At 48.9% G+C, this 22,835-nt stretch overlaps 1 protein-coding gene across 6 annotated transcripts in view; it reads left to right on the forward strand.

The window, feature by feature from the left end:
- Positions 1 to 22,835, forward strand: part of FRYL (FRY like transcription coactivator) — a 3,055,992-nt gene that overhangs the window by 1,718,751 nt on the left and 1,314,406 nt on the right. For all 6 annotated transcript variants that reach the window (XM_069631694.1, XM_069631695.1, XM_069631691.1 and 3 more), the window contains one exon: positions 17,073 to 17,241. In XM_069631694.1, coding sequence (XP_069487795.1) covers positions 17,073 to 17,241 — 169 coding nt within the window. The remainder of the gene's footprint in view (positions 1 to 17,072; positions 17,242 to 22,835) is intronic.

The raw sequence follows: 22,835 nt of genomic DNA on the forward strand, positions 1-22,835 counted from the left end.
GTGAATGGCATCACTTGAGGGCTTGTTAGGAGTAATTCTATGCGGGACCAGCTGCGATGGACTTGAGAGAATAATGAATAGTCAGTGCCAGCCCGTGTCACAACATCCAAGTGCCCAGTGTATTGAACAGATGTAGCAGCCCCCGCACAATGTTATAGTCCCTCAGGGTTGGTGGGTGAGTCGCGTCTACCAGCCAGTCCGGCACCCCATTGAAGTCCCCTCCCATAACCACCTGGCCCTCTACAAAGGGAGTTGGCTCTCGCTCCAGGTAATGCAAGAATATTTCCTGTCTCTTGTTCGCGCAATAGACGGCCACCAGAGTGTGTAACTGTCCAATCAGCAGGCCTTTGACACCCAGGAATTTACCTTCCAGGCCTTGTCTGGTTTACAATTCCTCAAAAGGAATTCGCTTTGCGGGGACGATCACGGTACCCCTGGAGGCCAAGAACTGTTTGGGGAAAATGCTCGTTCCTCAGCCTGGGAAAGTCTTGGGGGTCCCGATGGGTCTCTTGAACAAATACTATAGTTTGATCCATGTCTACCAGGCGCTGCAAAATGGAACTGCGGTTTTGACAGAGAATTCAGGCCCTTGATGTGAAGAGTGGTGAATTTCAACTTCTAGTGGGAGGTGGGAGGGCTGCTGTATTGTTGAGTTCTCTGCTACGGAAGGGGGAGCTTGGTGAGGTTCATCCGGGGACTGCAGCTCTTGTGTGTAACTGGTGCACCCAACATTTTTTTAACTAACAGGCTGAAAAAGAACCAGTGCCAACCGGGCACTAACTAGGTTGGGCTCACCGCACATGCGACCAGCGAGCGACATTGCCGGGGGTCGGGTCGTGACCATGCAGAGCCCAGGCCAAGAGGCTGCTACGCCGGTCCTGGGGCATCACTTTTCAGGTGGAGAATAATGAAGTAGGCATTGAGCAAGGGATCATTTGGGCTTCTAATTCAGGTTTGCGTGACTTCCCTGGCACCAACCATGGGGTGCGCTGGGGCTTTGGGTCCTTCACCATTGGGGTCGTATAGCACTATGGAAGGGTCTGGTTGTTGGCCGCCCGTCTCCCCACAGGTCTCACACCTCATCGAGGGATCTGACCGGCCTATAAAATGGCTGCTTATCCGTAGAGCTCCGTGCCCAGCAAACTCATCGGTTTCCATCGGCGACGAAATACAAAATACTGCAGCGAAAATATGTGCGAAGGATAGCACTGGTCTCAGGCTACATCCCCAGCTAATCTCTCCAGAAATTGGACACCTGGGGCCGTGCTGTGGTGCCCCTAGCCTCTGGGTCGCACCGGGCACCCTTGGACTTAGCCTCATCCGGGTTCCTGGCACCTGCTAAGCGGCCGCCTGCAGTGGACCCTCCCCTTCTTCCTCTGCCGGGCCGCACCCCCTCCGTGGTGGAGCGCTGGACTTGGGCTCTGCCAGACGCTGACCGTCCCGGGTGATCCCCCGCCTGGCGCCGGCTCCCTGCACCCCCTGCTTGGCCTTGGACTATCATCGTAGGTGGCTGGCGCTGGGTGGCTGTGGCCGCGCTGGGGCCCTGTGCTGCTGGGGGCGCCGGTCTTCCTGGGTGGACGCCTGCGCTCCGCAGTGAGGCCCTTCCTGCAGGTCATCCGGACTACTTGAGATTGCAGATGAAGGGTCGGGGGGGGGGCGCCGGATCATCACAGCTGCAAGCCACATATTGTACACGCGGCCCCCGGCTCCTGCGCCTGACTGTGGGTGCCGCATCGAGGGCCCTACACCTCCGCTATACACCGTGAGTCCCATTGGCGGGGCCCCTTGCTCTAACCTACCACATAGCGCGGCTTGCGCCCCCGGTGGCCTACCTATTGCACACTGCGCCTCACATTTTGAAGATATCCAGGCAGGCAACAGCCAAATCCTCAGGACGGGGTTCCCCCACCCGGCACTGCTCCGAGCAGTGGGTGCACACCTACCATCATCCATACTGTGTCATCACTGGCCTGGGGGAGCTCCGTCCCGAACCTCACTCCCTGGCCTCTGATCACGAGAAAGTATTGCAGTTGCCTTACGGGGCTCGCTGGGCGGTCCTCTGGCGCCTCGGCCCGCATGCCTCTGTCTGCTGAAACCTGGTACCTGAGGCCCACTCTTTCCTCCTCTTGGCTCTTCTTGCTCTTGAGCTCTCCTTCTGCTGCGCTTGAAGCCGGTGGGCCCCGCGTCGTCCTACAGGGCCTGGGTACTTGGCGCATAGTCCTGCCCCCGACCTTGTGGCTTCCTGACTGGGCCCCTGCTGGGCCATTTCTAAGACAAGTTTCACCAAAGAGTGCACCAGCGTTCTCAATCGCCTAGGCCGGGCCCGCTTCTCATGCCACCCCGCACCACGGCCCTAGGCGCCTGCCCACATCTGCAAGCAATATCACCTACCCTCGGGATGTCCAACAGATCTCGCGGGGCGGCCAAGGCTGGGGCCATAGACAAATTTACCAAACCGGCGCCCAGGGCGGAGCAGGGGGCCACCTCCTCGAAAATCGTGGACATGGAAACACCAGTGGAACCCCCCCAACCCGACCTTGCGGCAATGATGGAGTCCATGGCAAAGAATTTTGCCTCCTTCCATGAGAAGCTAGATGATATAAACGCGAACGTGGCCTCACTCAAGTCGAAGTTATATCAGCAATGCACCAGGATTCCTGAGGCTGAAACTACAATCGGCGCAAACGAGGATAGCGTACTCCCCCTCCAAGGCACTGTGACAGAGCTGGTGCGCGACATAAAGTGTCAAGGCCAGGTGTGACGATCTAGAGTCGAGATCACGCAGAAATAACATCTGTATTGTGGTGGCTCATGAGTCCGCACTCAAGGGTCATATGGAACTGGCGGTGGAGACCTTCCTCAAAGATCTCCTCGGCGACTCTCCGCTTTCACCATTTTTCACAATTGAACAGGCACATCGATCGCTGGCTCCCCGCCCCAAGACAGGTGACTTCCCCAGGCCAATAATAGCGAAAGTCCTTAGCTACAGAGACAGGGACCATATTCTGCACCTTGCACGTGAAAAAGGGCGAACTGAGGATGGACTCGCAAATTATCCGAATTTACCCTGACTTTTCCCTTGGGGTCCAGGCGGAGCACAGACAGTTCAATGGGGTGAAGAAAATGCTTCGGGAAAGAGAAATTGAATATGCAATGTTATTTCCGGCATGCCTGAAATTCACCTACCATAATAAGATATACTTTTTCATTGTTCCGGATGAAGCAGTGAAATTCATTGAATCACAAATCCCACTGAGAGCACCTGCAGATGACCTGATGGACAATGGCTGAGCTGTCCTACACTTCCAACATGCTAATGGCAATTACATATCTCCTCGTCTGCTACCATCCGTCATTATGCTTTCGGTGGAAAAGAGTGCATTGGAATGCTGTAGCCGCTTTTCGCGCCGCTCTACTTGCTAAATTGGGTACACGGCAGTGGCGACCCCCGCTGCAATTGCAATACTAGTTTTTTTGGTTTGTTCCCAGTTTCGCCCCTGTTGGGCAAATGGGCTGGAGCTGGCAGGTTGGACATGGCACTCGGTTACCTCTGTTCTGGGTGGGGTATACTACACTGCTGATTGGGGGTGGGCAGTGAGGGAGGGGGGTGGAAAAGTTGGGGGTTGTTTAATTGAAAATGGCATGAGTGGGTGCAACAGTGGCAAGATGGTGTGGTCTCACTGGGGCTGTGTGCAGGGTACTTAACGGCAATAAAAATGGCTGCTGGGATATTCCTTGATACGGCGCTATGCCCCTTAGTCTCATGACATGGAACGTCCGTGGGCTGAGTAATTATACTAAAACCCGCAGGATTAGAGCGTATGCCCAGCAGCACGGATTCAAAATACTCCTCCTTCAAGAAACACACGACACTGGGCGCCTAGCAACATGTCTAGCTCCGGCCTGGGGTCCGAATAGGTATTATGCAAAATACTCGACCCAGTTGGGTGTGCTCACCTTGGTCCACAAATCAGTCCAATTGTCACTGCGCACCAGTCATTTAGACCCAGAGGGTAGATATGTGATTCTTCACTGCTTTCTTGAAAATATGGAATGCCTCCTTGTGAAAACATATGCCCCAAACTTTGATTCCCCAGGTTTCTTTGATGAAGTCGTCACCATACTTTTCAGATACATTGGAGTCCCAATCTTATGGGGGTGGGGACATGTACCTAATTCTGAACAACGAGCTGGACAGATCCGGCACTTCTCGCAGAGCCACTTCACGCGCAGCCAACTGTCTCCATACACACGCTGCCACACTAGGCCTCACTGACGTGTGGAGGGCCCTTCACCCTCTCCTCGTGGTGGGTAGGACATCAGACGCACAGCTATTACCACGCATGCTGTCGGATCATTCCCCTGTTACACTGCGGATCTGGTTGGGACAGGGCCGGCCTCCCCGTTCCGCCTGTCGCTTCAAGTCTGAGGCTCTGAGGGATATTGTTTTCAAAGCCGATATTCTGGCCGACATTAACACCTTCTTTGAATGCAATATAAAACATGATACATCTGATGGGGTTTGATGGGAGGCGTTCAAGGTCTTCATTAGATGCATGTGTATCTCCAGGGAGGCCGGGGTCCTCAAATACATTAAAAATAGCCTGCAGCGTTCTGAGACAAAGCTTAAAGAACTTGAGAGGGACTACATCAATGCCCCATCCCCGTCCACACTGGCACAGATAAGGTCGGAACTGGAGGCCTTTGAGGCCAACGCCCATAGGGAGGTACAATACCCTTGGCGGTGTGAAAATACGGTGAGGGTGAGAGACCGGGAGCACCCTGTCCAGACTGGTCCGCACGGGAGGGGGAAGAACCTGCATAGATAGTATCAGGGACGCTGGGGGCACCCAGCACTGGTCTGACCAACGCATCCTCGAGACATTCAAAAAATTTTACACAACCCTGTACGCCCCACAGCAGGAGCACAGCACACATGATACAAACCTCCTCTTGGATCAAATCCCCATGACCCTTCTCCTCCCCTACCACTTGGGATCAGCTGAACACCCCGATCACCCTTGATGAAATCACAGCTGCCATCTCGGGCCTCCTGAGGGGTAAGGCCCCCGGCCCGGATGGGCTCACCTCCGAGTTTTATCTGGAACACGTTGCTATCCTAGCACCCAGGCTCCTTGAAGTCAGGAATGAGTCTCTCAGGCTGGCCACCTTGCCTCAGTTCATGCGTGAAGCCCTCATAACCGTCCTTCCCAAGCCGGGTAAACCACTGGACGAATGTGGGTCCTATAGACCCCTATTTCTAACATGGACACAAACATTTTCGCCAAAATCATCGCAAATAGATTCCTTCCCATAATGACTCACCTGGTACACCCTGACCAGAGAGGCTTCGTCCCTGGTCGGTCGACGTCCTTCAACATTCATCAGCTGCTTAATGTCATGTCCAGAATTGATCCTGATGCCAAGGCAGTAGCGGTCACCCTCAATGTCCAGAAGGCATTCGACATAGTGTCTTGGCAATACATGTGGGCGGTGCTACATAAAATGGGTATTGGCCCCTGCATGATCTCATACATAAAACTACTGTACACAAACCCGCTGGACAGGGTCCTGGTCAATTCCTAGGCCTCGCCTCTCTTCACACTCCACAGGGGCACGCGCCAGGGCTGCCCCTTCTCCCCAATATTGTTTGCGCTTGTTATTGAGCCTATGGCCGTTCACGTTAGAAATAAGCACGGCCGTAAGGATATACTTCTGAGAGATACTCCGGAGATAATCTCACTAAACGCCGACAACGTACTCCTTTATATAAGGGAAAAGACTTGATAATTTGTGACATTAATAGAATGGGCACATTCTCGGGCTTTGCTATAAATTACACTAAGTCTAAAATATTGCCGCTCACTGCGGCTACCCCCCAACCAACATGCGAATTCCCCCTCCGGTCACCGGGTGGAATCCGATATCTCGGGGTTCGTATATCCCTCTCTAGACCTTCGCTACTAGCCGACAACTACATAGCCATGGTGCGGCAGGTGGAAGACTGGATGCTGAGATGGCACAATCTCCCCCTTCCCCTATCGGGCAGGCTATCCCTACTCAAAATAATTGTCCCCAAACTTCTATACACCTTCACAAATGTCCCGATCTGGTCCGGGAAGCAATACTTCAAGAATCTACATATCTCATGTGCCAAATTCCTGTGGCACTCCGGTGCAGTTCATAAAAAGTGGCAGTACATGGCCCTCCCATATGAGAAAGGGGGCTGCACGGCCCCTGATCTCGCTCGATACTGGATAGCTGCACAAGCATAACATGCTACACACTGGTATTTATTCTCAGACCCCCCCAACCCAGCCCACATGTGAAACTTGAGAAACTAGCAAGCTAAGAGGTCAACACTCTGTCCCTTATCCTTCACCCTGCGTACCGCGCCGATGCTCCTGCTGACCCGGTGGCTGCTGCGATCATGGCACGGAGACGATTATTAGAATCCCACTCTGACTCCCACCCGTACTACAAGTGGCTGCCCATATGGCAATTCCCGGGTCTCAGTCCCACGCACGACAAACTCCTTATGCGACATTGGCATGGCCTCGCCTATCGTGCGCTATCTGACCTCTTTCCTGAAGGGAACTTTATCACCCCGCAGACATGGCGGCCTGGTCACTCTGGCTCGGCGCTGGAATTATTACAATATTTCAGATTGAGGGCGGCGATTCGCGCCATGTGGCCCTCTTTCGCCAATGAACCCCCAGACTCTCCTGAAATTTACTTTATAACCAACTCAGCTGGGGTTAAAGGTGTAACATCCTCCCTATACAAGATACTACTTGAAAAGTTGGGTGACGCTTCTCTGCCAATGCGGGAGGCATGGAATAACGAACTGAACCGGACTATCACCGATGCCATGTGGGGTAGGATGTGCATGCATACACGTAAGGTCTCTCTAAATGCTAGATTTTGATGCATACAATACAAGCTCTTGAATCGCCTATACTACACTCCATTTAGAGTGGGAAGATTTGCACATAGCCAGCACCATACTTGCCTGGGATGTAAATCCACGGAAACGGACCACATCCACATGTTTTGGTCCTGTGAAGCGCTTGGCACATACTGGAGGTCCATCACACAGGCCCTCACTGAAATAACTGGGATACACATTGCACTTGACCTGCTGGCCGCTCTGTTTGGGCTATGGGACAGGCCTGAGTTGAATAAGGCGTCCAAGTTACTGAATATTGGGACAACGGTAGCCAAAAAATGTATACTACAGTGCTGGAAGCGCCACTCTTCTCCCTCTTTCGAAATGTGTCTGAAGGCCCTTACCTGGACCCAAATGTGTAAAGAAGACTATATCAACACCCTCCCCATGACCTCCCGCCCAAAAAACATATGGGCTGATTTTTGCGGCTACCTGAACAGTAAAGACGATATTGAACTGCTCTCCTCTCCTTTGTTGCACTCATAGCCCTTGCTACTTCCTGTAATGCTTTGATTTGCGCGATAATCCGCCTTCCCTTTTCTGTTCACCCCTGTATGCAATGTCACTCAGTTATTTGTAACAGTATTTGTTATGCGCACTGTGTTGCTTGCCTGCTCTTGCCTCATGCCAATAAAGAAAAGTTTTTTTTAAAAAAGAGATGTTTAGTGTCATGGAATTAATATGCGCATGAGAAGACAAAGCTGCAATAGATCGTTGGAGAGCTATGTCCGTCTTATCCAAAACAATGGTGTCATCTGCGTAGGCCAGCTACCCGACTGGCCTTCCATTTATTTTTGGTGGAAAGTTTCTTATATTCTCAAGGTGGCTTGCTAGATCTGACATGTATAGATTATAAAGCATCAGCGCTAATAGGCAGCCTTGTTTGAGGCTGCAATGTTTGTCTGTAGCCTGCGGAAAACTCAGTTACTGCTGTGTTTGTGTAAAGGGATTTAATAAAGTGCAATAGTTGTGGGTCAATCCACCATTTTTTGAGCTTTTCCCAGAGCAAGACACTAGGTCGAAGGCCATGCTGTAGTCCACAAAACAGCACTATAATCTGCTCCCGGGCTGAGTCCGCTATCAAGTGATACATAGCACATACATTATTGAGGGTGCAGTGACCCTTTCTAAAGCCTGTCTGAAACATGGGAATTAACTTCTTGTCCTGCGCCCAGATAGTTAAGCAGTATGGATGCAAACATTTTTTGCGAAGTGTCCATCATTGGTAGTAGTCTATAATTTCTCGGGTCAAGTCTATCACCTCTTTTGAAGACAGGGATCAAATTCCTAAAAGAGCTATATAATACCTTGTCCCAGGCCTGAGGGTTTGCTTTAAAGAGGGTATTAGGGATGCCATCCGGTCCTGGTGAACAAGTGGGTTTTATGTTGTTGACAAATCGTTTATCTGAACCCAAGGCTAATTCTTTGCAATAGGGCTTGGCCTCATTGGTTACCATAAGGTAATGACCATTATTGGTATGATTACTTACCGCCCTTGGCTTACTCCGGGTTCAAACTCGGCAGGTTTGGAGGTTGTCGCCTGGACTACGAAATCCCCTCCTTGGTTACGCTTCAAGGTGCACAGGCACTGCAGGTGCGGGTCTGATTTACATCAGGAGCTGTATCTTTAGTCACAAATGCAGGACAAAGAAAGCACAGATGCAGATAGTCTCAGGGCACTTGAAGAAAGCGTTGAAAGTCACCAGCAGCGACCGCCACTATCTTACAGTGACGCAGGAGCAACCAAGTCTCGCAGACTGACTCATGCTTCTCTCTCGCAGCTCAAAGCAGGAGGGTGATTTGGCAAGAAGGTGCCTAGTAGTGCAAACTAGAGTTTTCCCAGAGCTCGAGCCGAAACGCGATGTAGCAACGCCAAGGTAGAAGCTGGCCAGTCCACTTGAGGGTCCAGGGACACATCGAGAAAGCTCTTTTGCAGGGCACCAAGGAGACTTTATTGGTCCCACCACCCAAAAGGGTTGAAGTAACTTGGCAGGTCTTCGGAGATCAATCGCAAAGCAGGGATCTACTGGGACAACAGCAAGCTCAGGGTGCCAAACCTTTTCTGTGCAGTTCCGGGCAATCCTTGGATCTGCTTCACTTCTCAGAATACTTGGCTTCATGTAGAGGTCGATTCAGACCGCAGGCTGAACTGTGGGTCTGCACTCGAGCCCAGCATCATATCCCAAAGTCCAGTGAGTGCTTGTACCGCAGCTGGCCAATGAGATCTGTCCCACTCATGCATGCCAGCAATGGTCCAATCAAGTGGTCCAATATCCCCCTGCCAGCAATCCTGGCACCAGTAGTGTGGATTGGGACAAGACAGTCCCCGCCCATTTGCTGAGTACCCACACACGTGACATGCATTAGCCCGCAGAAAACGCTGGTTTTCGTGGGTGAATGCATCCCCAAATACAGACAACCTGGGTCACAAAGAGCAAGGAGAAGGCCAAAGGACAAAATGGCCAACGGAGTAGACCGAAGACCTTGTGGGATGGCCATAACGGACACCAGTGGGCTACCAAACTTGCTTTGGGCTGACTGTCCCCGAAATCTCGGTGCGGTTGCTCGTCTGATCTTCTGGGGCCAAGACGAAAGGGACCACCCGAGAAGCAAAAGCATCCGGTGAAAACAACAAAAAGTGGACGCACTCGGGGAGTCACTCTTCCTCATCTTCGTCGCGTAAAAAGAAGAGATGATATTGCCATTGACACAAGTCCAGCTCGTCGTCGGAAAAAGGTAAACCGACGGCTGGGCCGGCCACTGGAAAAGAGTGGGAGAGTTTTAATTAGAAATGCTTGAGAGATTTTAAACTCGGGCTGCAGAAGGTGTGGGTGCGCCCCACCCCCGAATAGCAAGCATCTACGACGCTCCATACTCTCAACCCTACACACACCAATCCATCAACGCCATCGACGTCGGAGAAGCATTGAGGCTCGATGCCGAAAAGGGTGCGTAAACCATCAACGGCTGGTCCATCTCTTCTGCATCGAGAGGCTAATGACCCTGACATCCCGGCATTACCCTGGCCTCGACCTACGCCCATTATTTCTGCGTCGAATGAAAAAGCCTCAGCGCTGACTATCAGCAACGTATCCTTCTTCGAATCCATGCAGTCGATTTTCAATGCTGAACAGGGCGAGGACATTAATCCCATGTACACAGGGTCGGGAGGTGTCTATTTGTTTCGACGACCAAGCTGATCTGTTGACTTTAGCCCAAGGCTTACACAACGCCAGGGGCTTGGACACGACTCAAGATGTTTGATTTCAGTAGGGTCAGCCTTATACGCACACCCATGCTAAAATTAGGACCTTGATTTAAAGGGTAGTAGACACCCTAGGTTTAAAGTCCTCTTCAGCCCCTGTTCAGGGCTACAAATTGAGAAAGTAACACAGTACATCCACGAATCCACGAATGTGAAAAGCGGGATGGGTTTACTCGACTGGTGGAAGATGGCAAGGAGATAGTCAAGCAGTCATTGCAGACAGACCTGGACGTTACCTACTGCGTTGGCCATTCGATGGGGTCGGCACTAGTACTGAGAAGACAATCCTATCTGAAAACCTCTGGCTTCTCCCCGAACGTCCAGAATACGCTATTGGAGATGCTTTTTGAGTGAGACTTTCTTTTTGGCCACAAGGCTGATGACTCTCTGGAAAAGTTCAGAGAGTCTAAAATAACCACAAAATCATTGGGCCTAGCTGCACACCTGGCCAAACCTGCCTTCAGCTTTGCCTCTAGGGGCAGAGGCTAAAGGTGCTACGTGCCTTACGGCAGGAAGATGCAGCTCCCATGGGCCAGGCAGGGGCAGCAGGGCTTCTAGAGGCCAGCAAACAGTGGCTGGGGCGGCATCGCACTCGAAGACGCTTTGATTTCCCCTCCCACTACTTGCTGGTTGGTGGACGGTTGACAGAGCATTGGCCCACAGTGGCAGGAGATTACCTCTGACGCCTGGGCCCTACAGCTCCTTTGGTGGGGTTGTCTGCCCTACTTAAGAAAACCACAAACTTCTGAACTGGCTGTTGTCCATCGAAAGCACAGGACGTTCCTAAGGTTGCTCATAGTGGACAAGCACCATCAGTTCAAGGTGCTTCCCTTTGGGTTGACCTCCGCTCCAAGGTTCTTCACCAAGCTCATGGCAGTAGTTGCAGCTCACCTTAGGAGATCCAGAGGCCACGTATTCCTGTACCTGGAAAACTGGCTGTTCCCGGGGGGAATCGGCAGAGCAGGTTTCGTCCCACCTGGAGGACACCTGCTCACTACTTCGCAGGCTGGGCTTCTCCCTGAACTAGAAGTCGTCCCACGTGACGCCAGTCTAGAGGCTCCACTTCATTGGAGCAGTCCTAGACATTTGGGTGGAGAAGGCCTTCCCCCCCCCCCCAGAGGAGAGAGCCAGCAGCACTACACAGATGGTGAACCAGTTCGGGAACGACGCCACTTTACCAGCAGCTTCCTTCCTCTGTCTTTTAGGTCTCATGTTTTTATAGTGCCAGAGGCCGGGCTGTGCATGAGATCTCTTCAATGGCTCATACGGGGCCAATGGTCCCAGGACCTCGGAACCCTTTTGGACTCCCTCAAGTTATCCAGGGCAGTGGTCGATGGCCTTGGTTGGTGGGCCAACAGTAGCAATCTCAAGGCGGGGAAGCCCTTCTGGCCTCAGGCCCGAGTGGTCACGGATACCTCTTTGAAGGGTTGGGGCGCTCACTGCGAGGACTTGCAGGTAAAAAGCCTTTGGTCAGCGATGGAAGCCACGTGGCACATTAACAGGCTCAAGCTGTGAGCCATCAGGTTAGACCAGAGAGCATTTGCTCCGTCTCTGAAGGGTAAGCATGTCCTGATTCTGAAGGACAATTTGGTGGCCATGCACTACCTGAACAAGGAAGGTGACGTGCGCTCCCTCCCTCTCAGCAGAGAGGAAATGCAGCTGTTTTTCTGTTTTCGCTGTTATTGGAGAACCAGATCTCAGTCTCTGCATTTCATCTAGTGGAGGCAGAGAACAGTTTGGCGGATGCTCTGAGTAGGCAGAGCACTGTCTCACACGAGTGGGATGTGTGCCAGGTGTCCAAGAGGAGGTCCTCTCTTGCTTGGGTTACCCCAGTGCAGGACCTGTTTACCACAGTGTCCAACAGGAAGTGTCGACCGTTTTGCTTGAGGGAATTCCCGGCGAACGGCGCACTAAGGGATGCGTTTCTGATGGATTGTACATGCCCTCTCCAACACGCCTTCCCTCTGATTCCTGTCATTCACTGGGTTCTCAGGAGGCTCAAAAGGTTTCGTGCAACCATGCTCTTGATCGCCCCGACTGGGCATGGACGACATGGTACTCTCACCTTCCGGATCTGACCGTCTATCCCCCTCTCCGGTTGCCTCAGCAACCCAGAGTCCTTCAACCTACATGCATGGCTCTTGAGAGGATGAGATATGACCATGACCTGGGTGCTTGAGGTGGTGTTGGCTGCATGCAGACCATCTACAAGATCTCTACACGAGCAGGTGGAGAAGATTTGAGGAGTGGTGCAGGGAACGCAGGATTGACCCCATATTTTGCCCACCACTTCAGTGATGGAGTTCCTTCTGTCAGTGGCCTCAGGCCTTCAGGTTACCACAGTGAAAGGATAATTGGCGGCCTTGTCTGTGTTTAAAAGGCTGACGTCTTGACTCTTTCTGACGGAGTGTCGGAATCTCGATAGCGCCTTTTTTCCTTGTGTGACGACAACTAGGAAAAGTGGCACTCCTCGAGTGGGACCACTTCTTGGTCTTCCGCCGATGTTTTCGCTTTTTCTTTTTATGGTTAGAACCCTATGTCTCTGCATCAGAGGACGGATGGTCGACTAAACAGCTGACTTCGAAGGCGGTCTGCCTAATGCGATTTTAGCTGCCCGCTTGCAAACCGATTTCGGGTTCATCTTGGTGCACCACGCACACCCCTCTGTGTCGTGACCTGTGCCAAGACACCACATGCATATCTCATGCGGGTTCGGTCACCGACATTTTAGCGTGGCAGTCGGTGCACCATTTAGAACCCGAGGCACGGACATCTCATGGTCAAATGAAAAAAGCTAATCTGATGAAAATACGTCTCATACTCGGTTCTTTGTGTTCCTCAGAGCAACGTGTCTAGCGTGTGGAAAAAAGAAACTGCGGTATGGTGTGTGGTGAAGTGGTATTTATACGACACCCAATGTCATGTCCGGAACTGAAGATTAAGTACCGAGCAAGACGGATCGACGGCCGAGTTGAGGTCCACTACGCCCTCTGTCGAAGAGCAGCAGAGCTGGATGAGGTTATCTATCAGATGAGGAATCTGTGGGAGAAAGGCAATCCATTGACCACACCATAGTGCTGCAGTTACAGGCAATAGGCAGGCCCTGGTTGCCTTCATCCCCTCAATTCAGGGCAAGTGTGTGCTGGTGCTGACGGATAAACTGGTAGCCATGTGTTACCTCAATACACAAGGTGGTGTGGGGGGGGGTTGCTTCCCTCTGTGCAGAGAACGAATGTGGCTGGTTTTGGGCCCTGGAGAATGAAGTGTCTTTGTGTCCATGGATGCCTTCAGCAGACCGACCTCTGCCTCCCACAAGTGGAAGCTCTGCCAGGACGTTTTGGATGAGATCTCCTTCTGCAGAGAAGTTAAAGATACCCTCTTTGCCTCCATTGTCAACAGGAAGTGCAAATTGTCTTGCTCCAAAGAATTTACTCTGCAGCAAGCTCTGGTGAATGCGCTGACGGTAACGTGGGTTTTTGGCCTCCCCTTTGTGTTCCACTGATCCATGTCATTCTGTTAATGACATGTCGCCCTGTTCGGGTGCAAGCTGATTTTGATTGCTCCGGACTCGAGGACATGGTCCTCGAGGACATGGTACCTGGAGATTCTGGACATGTCTCTATGCCCTCCATCATGCCTTCTGACGAGGGTGGACCTGCTCCCAGTCGGAGGGGGTGGGTTCTCCACCTGAACCTCAGCAGTCTGATCCTTCATGCATGGCTGCTGAGATACAATGAGCTTGATTTGTCGGACGACACCCTGGATACAATTCTTTCATCTAGAAGGCCAGTCATTCAGTACATGTATGCCTGCAGGCAGTGTAAATTGTTTGGTGTCGTCAGAGGGATGTGAACCCTTTCACCTGTCCTACCTCCTCTGTTTTAGAATGTCTTCTTTAGATGGCCTGGGCAGGCCTACACATTAGCATGGTGAAGAGGTAATTGGCTGCCATATCAGTCTTTAAAAGGACTCCTGAGCAAAGCACTTTCTTCTCAATCTCCACTGTGGGGATTGTGTAACCAGTTTCATGGGACCGTTTAAGTCACTACATTAATGTTTAAGATTGCTCACCCTCAAGGGGACTTTACTAGTAGCCTTTGCTTCCACGAGGTGGGTTAATGCACTCAAGGTATTGTCTGTTAACCCTGCCTACCTGTTTTTCCCCAAGTCAAAGTGAGAGTGAGACAGTCCTTCCTCCCTAAGGTAGTTTTGGATTTCCATCCATTATAAGAGCAAATTAATTGACGGCTGGTAAAGTTCTTTCTGAAGTATCTTCATCCCACAGATTCCTTCTTGCCCCCCAAACCTGCCACTCTTACCAAATGGCGCATACACCTCCTGTGTCATGCTGTCCCTCACTGGTTGAGTGCCTGGGGAAGTGGCAGGTACTGAGGTCATGGGGTGCAACGGCTCCATATATACAGGCCCAAAGTCGCGCCTGGTGCAGGGCACATCGAGCCCACCCTAATGGCGAAACAATGTCCATTGCAGCTATTAAAATGTATTTCTCGAATTATGCCTGGTGGACAGATGATTTTAGGAGTCCATGCTAGTTATAGGGAACTCTGTGAGGTTAGCCAAAACCCAATTCAGGAATGTGTGGATGAGGAGTCGAGGCCCTCAGTGAGTCCACACAGTATGGGACTCAATAATTCAATTTAGATAGTTTTATCTAGAAATAGTTATTTATTATAGGCCTATTATAGGCAAATGAATCAAACGTGTAATTTTATCGCACAACACTGATATAAATATATACTTTCACTATAGTTTCAAATATACATCAAATAACATAAGCAGCAAATCAGGTAAGTATTTCAGATGCAGTCATTGATTGAACCAGATTACAAGACCTAACTTAAGAAGGCCCCACACCCTAAGATGTATGGGGCCTTGTGCGCAAAAGTCACAGGAGTAAGTAAATGTCTTCATGTATTCCAGACTCAAGGCTCACCCAGCGACAGGATACTTGACTCAGGTTTGACGACTAAAAGATGAGTGGAATGGAATAAGGAGACACAGGTAGTTCTCACTGTTATCCTATGGAGGACCGGGGCGACAGATGCATTGCTTTTACTTACCCTCTTCTCTCGTTGAATAAATGCAAGAAACACTGATTCAGACCTACTCGGGACACGCCACATATTGGAGAAAGGTGAGTTCCAGTGACAGTCTTTGCACACAGGCGACGACAGGCATCCTTCCACCTGCGGTCGCAGAAGCTGCTCCTGGACAGGATCCCTTGATGCTGGGACGTTGAAATCTGGGAAAATTCGACTTCTGGTACGAGCTGGCGACCACCGAAGTTCCGGACTTGCTGCTGGGACGGTAGCCCATAAGAGAGCTGGTCAGTCCACCGGACATTTCAGTAACACATCTGAAGGCTTCGAAGGGCAGGATCCTCGAAGGTGTTGAGACTAGTTGGTCCCACTAGTCCAAGGGCTGAAGCACTGCTCATGGTCTTAGGAGATCAGGTAGTCGAACAGAGTTTCACCTGGCTGGACATTGGAATGGATGCTGGGCCACTTCAGACGTTGTCTTCAGATCTTCAGCAGGCTATTCCTCAAGGGATTCTTTGCTTCAACGATGATCTGAAGTAATGGCTGTAGATGTCCTTTTCATATGCAAACTTAAATTAATCCAAGCCCACCTATGATAAGAATCTAAACCATTCAAACAGCCAGAAGTGTTCCCATTGGTTTCACATTTGCCCCACGTGTAGACTTTCTGCATCAAAGATGTGGAGTGGGACTAGATAGTCCAACCCCCTTCTTGGGCCATACGCACACAAAGGCAGCACTATCCCCTGGAAGCAGCAGCTTGCCCAGGCAAGTGCATGACCTTATAAGGAATTCCCTGGCAAGGCCGGAAGAAGCTCAAACAACAATATTGACAAAGAAGCAAGCAAAATTGTCGTGGCATAGCCATTTTAGGGCACTTCGTGCCTTCAAACACTTGTGTATAGGCACGTTACAAATGCCATATTATATATCACTAGCCACGTTTAGTGGCCATGCGCAGTAAATGAGAATGTGCACACTAAAAATAATGCGAAAGCTGTAAAAAAGCATCTGCTGCCACCAGCTTTTATTTAGGCACATGTACAAGTAACCAATAATCCTGTGTAAATAACTAGGTGATTAAAAAAAGAAAAAGTACCCCATTGCATTGCACTGCACTGAATTGTGCTGTGTACAAGAATTAAAAAGAAAAACTATGTTTCCCAGTTCTGATAGTCTGAAGGACTTTGTTTCCCCATAACAATAAGCAAGAGTCAAGGGGAAGTGAAGCTGAAGACTTGCCTTCTCTTCTCAAGATCAGGACAGGATAAAACCAGAGCACAAACAATAATTTTCCATATAAAACTATGGAGGGTAAATTGCAAAAAGAAAAATCTTTCCTAACAGCAACTGTCACTGGAATTAGAATATTATAGCTAAAGCATCTGTGGTGGAGGGGTTAGGGGGGGGGACATCCATTAGAAAGAACATTACAGAGAGGTACGTTATTTTATCTTCCCTCTGTTGTCATTGATGAGTGCTGAGAAATGTTTAAGTAATGTATGCTCCTAACAGGTAAATTCTTCTGCTGCTTAAGTTACACTTGTTTGTGATAAGCCACCAGCCTCCCAGCACAATTCCAATTCTCACTGAAGGACACATTTTTTAAGTTAATTCTATGCTTGAGAAGTTTGAAAGGACCTTACAGATGAGTAGGGTATTTCACATGTCCACTGTAACCTACTAAAGGTTTTTACTGATCATATGTGCAGTATGACAGGAATTCATAAAGTAATGTGGAAAACAAAATCTGGTACGCCAGAGGTTAGTGATCACATTGTTTCTCTTTAAATTGTAGGTAAAGAAGATTATCGTTTACTTGGGCAGAGACAAAACAATGCAGCTACTAGAAGAATTAGTGGGTGAACTGCAGCTTACAGATCCAGTTAGCTCTGGAGTAGCTCACATGGATAACCCACCTTATTATTGTATCACCTCTAGTTGCAAAATTCCTTCAGTTACCTCAGGTAAGTACTTATTTGCTATACTATTGATGAGAATTCTTACATAATCAGCATTATGATAATTATAATTATTTTGTGTAACCTCAGAACCATGATACTATGAAAATAGTTATGTTCAGGAGAGGGATTTAGTACTAAACGTCTTGCTCTACCACATGAGTCATGGTTCCAATTGAAACTTTTTGTCTCACAGATTCCTTTTTCAGATGGGTTCCCCATGCCCCGACTGGATTTGGAAACTTTTAAACCCACCACCAGGTTGCACACTGGTTCCATGCCCCCACTGCTCTGTCTTGCTTGAGCCTATGGCATTGGATATGATGCCAGAGGAGCATATGGAGCCACATGCACCCATTATCTAAAGTCCTTTTTTTTCTGCTCTCGAACAGTGCTTTGGAAGTTTACAGCCTTGCACACCGCCCATAAATTTGATGGGAGGGCCAAACATTGGCCCTTTTCTTCCTGGAGTCACTGTTAGTTTCCTTTTCCTGAGATAGAGTTGCATGAGTGAGCAGCTACTTTAACACCAGAATAGCAGGTACTGTTTCCTGCTGCTTCTATTTTGTCAGTCATTTGGCTGAAAATGCATGATATATTTACTAAAGCACCAGAGGCATTGACCCTAGTTCTAGTGGTGGTGGCCAGGCCTGCTATGCCCTCTGAACAATGGAAGTCTTATTCCTTCTGCCACTGCACGCTTCAGAGTTTAGTCCTGTGGTGTCAATGACCCGTCACTGATTACTTTGGTCCTGCCCACCAGTACCACTGCTTGGGTGCAGAGCGCTCGGACTCCATCAGCGTCAGCCCCCACTTTACCTCATGCTCCCGGCCACAGGGGTGTGTAAAAAGTATCTTGCTAGAATGAACAGAATCTTTGAGAAGAAACGTGATCCTTTCCCATTTGCGTTTGAATCTATGGGATCAGGCAAACCGAGTGATTCCTATAATGAACCAAAATGACTTAACAGTCTGGAGCCAGATTTACTTGGAGAACACTACTTGCTTTCAGCTCCACCATCTGACTTTGTATTGATGCTATAAAATAAGCCAGCAACCTTTCCTGCTGTCGTGAAGAAGCGCATGCCTATTCCCACCAATACATGATTTAGTCCTGGTGCCTGACTCAAGAGAGCCAAGTGGTGCAGGCTGGCACAAAGATGGTTGTGTGTCCAAAATGTGTCTGTGGACTGTAAATACCTCATGTAATTTGCCTTAGAACTATTGATTTGGTTGATTCTGAAACTTTAAATAGTGCATGAATAGTGATTGGTTTATTTTTGTGTACAACCGTAGAGACCTCAAGACATTCCCTTGAACTTCCCTGGAACTTGCTCACACTTATCTCGTTCGAACTGCTGGATCCTGCAGGACTGTATGTGTGTGTGATTCCGCTAGAATCTCCAGCTCATTGTCTTCACTGGGGCAGAAGTGTAAGCCCCTGAAACCTCTCTGGAACCAAATATTTTTCCTGCTATTCACAAGTACTTGCTCCGTCATGGGCTGCCTGTGACAGCACCTGAGCTGCTGTCCACCTTCGAAAAGACACTGCTGTGGTCAGACATGTAGCCCTCAGACCTGCTCTGAAGGGCACCATTGTACTTCATTGCTGTTGCTCCAATGTCCACCAATTTATGGGTCCTCCAATCTCGCCAACCTCGTTTTGCTCACCCAGCCATCTCCTGCGCCTGACTTTTTGTCAGGAACAGTCGCCACAAACGAACTCAATCCCAGCCCAAGAAACCTTTGCACCCATCAGTGCTCTAGATAGGATTTTGGAGTGAGTGTATTTTACTCCCAATTTTTAGACATGGAGAGTAAATCTAATTTCAAGAGAGTAAAAATGAGTTTCCTCCTTTGCAAGAGAGTAAAAATTGTCTAACAACTATCCAGTTTGTGCATAAAATTTAAACTTTGTTCTAAAACATTAGTGACAAAACAGTTGTGTTTCATAGTGGTTCTAAATAATGTATTGCACCTGTGGAAAACATTTTCCCCACACAAGAACCTTGTAGATGCATACTGACAAGCTTCATCTTCATGATACTTGGGCACAAACTCTGTGAAGAGCTACTACAGATGCAAGCTAGTTACATCGGGTGATTCATGAATCGAGTTCCTCACTCTACCAGCCTCTGGCCTACTTTTGCTGCCTGGCACTACCTGCTTGACAGCCACTCCATGTTTTTGCTTAACCTCTCCTTCCCTTTGCTACTCTTTCCCCTGTCTCTCACTTTCTGGCACTCTGCCTCTCACCCTGAAGTGTTGCGATGCCACGTTTTGTGGTCTGTTTCTGTCACTCTGACCCTCCCATCTCTGCATTCAATTGTTGCTCTTTCCCTCCCAAAATCTTGCTGTATCGGTTGATTTAACTCCTCGTCCTCTCCCATGTCATTATTCTGGCTATATCTGTTTTTTCATTGTCTCTGTTGTGGTTGCTTCTTCTTTTGATTATCTTTCTTGCACTGTCTCTTGGACTGCCTTTCTCTAGCCTTGCTTTTCTATTTCCACCTCTCCCCACCTGCTGTTGACCTATATTTTATTTCACTGTCTCTAAATGGCTTTTGCTATGTTTCTATCCCTCACTCCTATTGTGCGTTTGTTCTATTATTAACTGTTTTCCTTCTCATCTTCTTTGCTGCCCTGTCATGTAGCTCATTGCTCCCTATTTCTTTTGCTCGAATTCCTGTTTTGGTTTGTCTAGTATGTTCTCGGTCCCTTCACCCCCGCACCCCAACCACAACTTTGTTCTCCTGTATTGCTTAGGCTCAGAGTTGCTCTTCCTCTCGTGTCTTTGTTTGTCTTTTAACATAGCATCATTAAATATCCAAAAAACTGAAAATACCTTTTTCTATTTAGAAAATGTTGTGCAGCTTTCCCATTGGGTGCACCTTTTTAGATGTGTGCAAACTGTCTTTTGGCCATTAGGCTGGGAATGATAAAATTAGAGGTTTGTCTGACCAGATGTAGCACTTGCTTGAATGCAGATGCTTTACCAACATAGTATGCCATTGCATATATAAGAGCCCATATGAGCTGTGTTCAGAGCAATTACAAGTATAACAGTACTCATGGGACGTGCTTCTTCTGAGCCATCAATTATAAGTATAGCAGCCCAAATTAAGTGTCTGTTCTGAGCATTACAATTATAGTGGCCTTCATGGGATGTGCGTGTTCTACTTCTGAGCTATTACAATTATAGCATCCCTGATGAGGTGTGTATTCTGAGCCATTACAAGTACAGTAGCTCTGATGTGTGGTCTGTGCCATTACACATATTGCAGTCCACATGGGATGTGCGTCTTCTGATCCTTCACAGGTATAGCAGCCCTGATGATTTGTGTTCTGAGCCATTACAAGTAGAGCATCTCGAATGAAATGTGTGTTCTGACTCACTAAACATTTAGTAGTCCTTTTGATAAGACGAAAGTTAAGTGAACTCTGTTCCAATTGAATGTTACCTGCATTTTAAATGCATCTCTCTGATGCAGACTCACTAACTCACCTATCAACATGATTTGAACTTACAGGTTACACAATCTCTGCAGCAGTGTTATTGACCCACTGAGCTGCCTTTCCCATCAAGCTGTTGACAGTGTCACATAGGTTTAGGGCACTGGCAGTTCCATGTGAGGATTGCCTGACATAACTGTCTTGTCAAAAGCTCTAAGCCTGTTTGGACTTTCCTACATTATTCGGGAGATTCAGAATGAGGCTTTGAAATGTGCTAGATTTCTGGCAGTGGGAAGTTTGCAAAAGTCCAAACAGAGTAGAAGGGATTGAAGTATATGACAGCAATGCCATCTCACACTGTCGGAGGTCAGTGAAAAGAGCTCAAACACTGTTCTTGCTCAGTACTTTAGCTCACTGCAGAAAATGGCAACACATGTTCATGTTTTTTTAACAGCAGCTCTGTTAAGCAATACAGGTACTGTCCCAGAACATAGAATTCCTGCTAAGAAATATGGGCATGATGCAATCAGCCCTGCTTTGAATATTTTGCATTGTGCTAAGGCATGCGAATAGCAGCTCTGTTGATAAATTAGGCTACTTTGCCTGAATATATCGCAGTCCTGTTGAGAGGTACCGGTACAATCTGCCACTGAAAATATATATTCAGCACTGCTTCTCCCTGTATCCATTATACCTGATTGCGGTGGGTAGTCGAAATGGAGTCAAAGTTCAGACCACATGCCTAGCTATTTTTTGCTCTCTAAGACAACAAACTATGTATAGTGCCCTTTCATGCACGCGAACACATGCATTCTCATACAAAAAAAAACATCTTCATATACAATACCCAAAAGGTTTTTCCTTCTCACAAAAGCCAAACAACTGCTTGCTGGGAGGCGCTTCTAAAAACTTCGAGATCAAGAACCCCAAGCCATTGAATGCAATTGATGTGCTTCTGTGATGACAAGAAAACAAAGTATGAAAAGCCCATTCTGCTGCAACGGCACTGCTTCTAATAAAGCGGATTTAGACTGAGGATAATTAAGCAGAAATGCAGCCCTTGTTTAAGACAATTTTCATTTGACACAATACTACCCGTGTCCGATAGTAAAGTGGAAAGCATGTTCATGATTCAAGATGCTTTAATAACACTGTAACCTATAAAATGCAGGCAGTTGAACAAAGTGAACAAAACACAAATTCGCTTTTACATTACTCAAAGTATTATCTGCTCTGATTGTGCGACTCGGAGGCGGCCTCATTCGTGCGTTCACGTTCCTGACGAGGTGCGGCTTGAGTCAGACGTTTTCTCAGGGTCCTTTCCTCGAAGGCGAGTAGCCTGAGGCTGAGCTCCCGCTTTCGCTTTCGTTTCTGCTCCCGTTTGTCAGCGTGTGTCGGCGGCTGGGATCGACTTCGCCCGCAGTGCCTGCCTGCCTGCCGTGTACCTTTGGCTGCGGCAGTGCAGCTCCATCTGCAGGATACCTACCATAGCACACGGAGGGCGGAAGGCGGAGAGCGACTTCTGCCGTAGGTGGAATTACGGGAGCAGTTTGAGGACCAGTGCAATCATTGCCGGTATTTTTGGTGGGCAATTAGTACACGGGGGACGAAAGCTGAACAGCACAGGGGGGAGTCATACGGACTCGCAGCGATTACATCGTCCAGCAAGTAGCGCTGCTCTCTTAATCTGAGCCCCCTCCTTCTTTCACCCCTTTGCCCCTGCCATTAGTCCCCCCCCCCCTCCTTCCTACCCAGCCACCCTCCCATGGCCTGATATAATTATATAATTATATAATTACCCTAGGGAGAGGAGTCCATTTGGGTCTGTGTGCTGAATTGGCATTGTGACTGTTTGGGGGGCGCGGGTATTTGGCGTTAGCTGGCTTTGTGCAGGGTAGTGTAGGCTACGTGTTGAAATTTGGTTCTGACTGGGGCTTAGCAGTACCTGGCAATCTGCTAGAGAGAAGGCACCTAGATTTCTGCTATAAACACTGCTACTTGATAAAATGGCGCCAGGGAAGAAAATGATACAAAACAAGTACAACCTGCGCAAAACGAAGAAACAATTGGAAGTGGAAATCCCGATGAATGAGGAGATGAGAATACCCAAAGCAAATAATAAGAAAAAATCCAGCAAATCCATTCCC

The sequence above is a fragment of the Ambystoma mexicanum genome, chromosome 6q (assembly GCF_040938575.1).
Source record: "Ambystoma mexicanum isolate Mex_15411 chromosome 6q, UKY_AmexF1_1, whole genome shotgun sequence".
NCBI classification, from domain to species: domain Eukaryota; kingdom Metazoa; phylum Chordata; class Amphibia; order Caudata; family Ambystomatidae; genus Ambystoma; species Ambystoma mexicanum.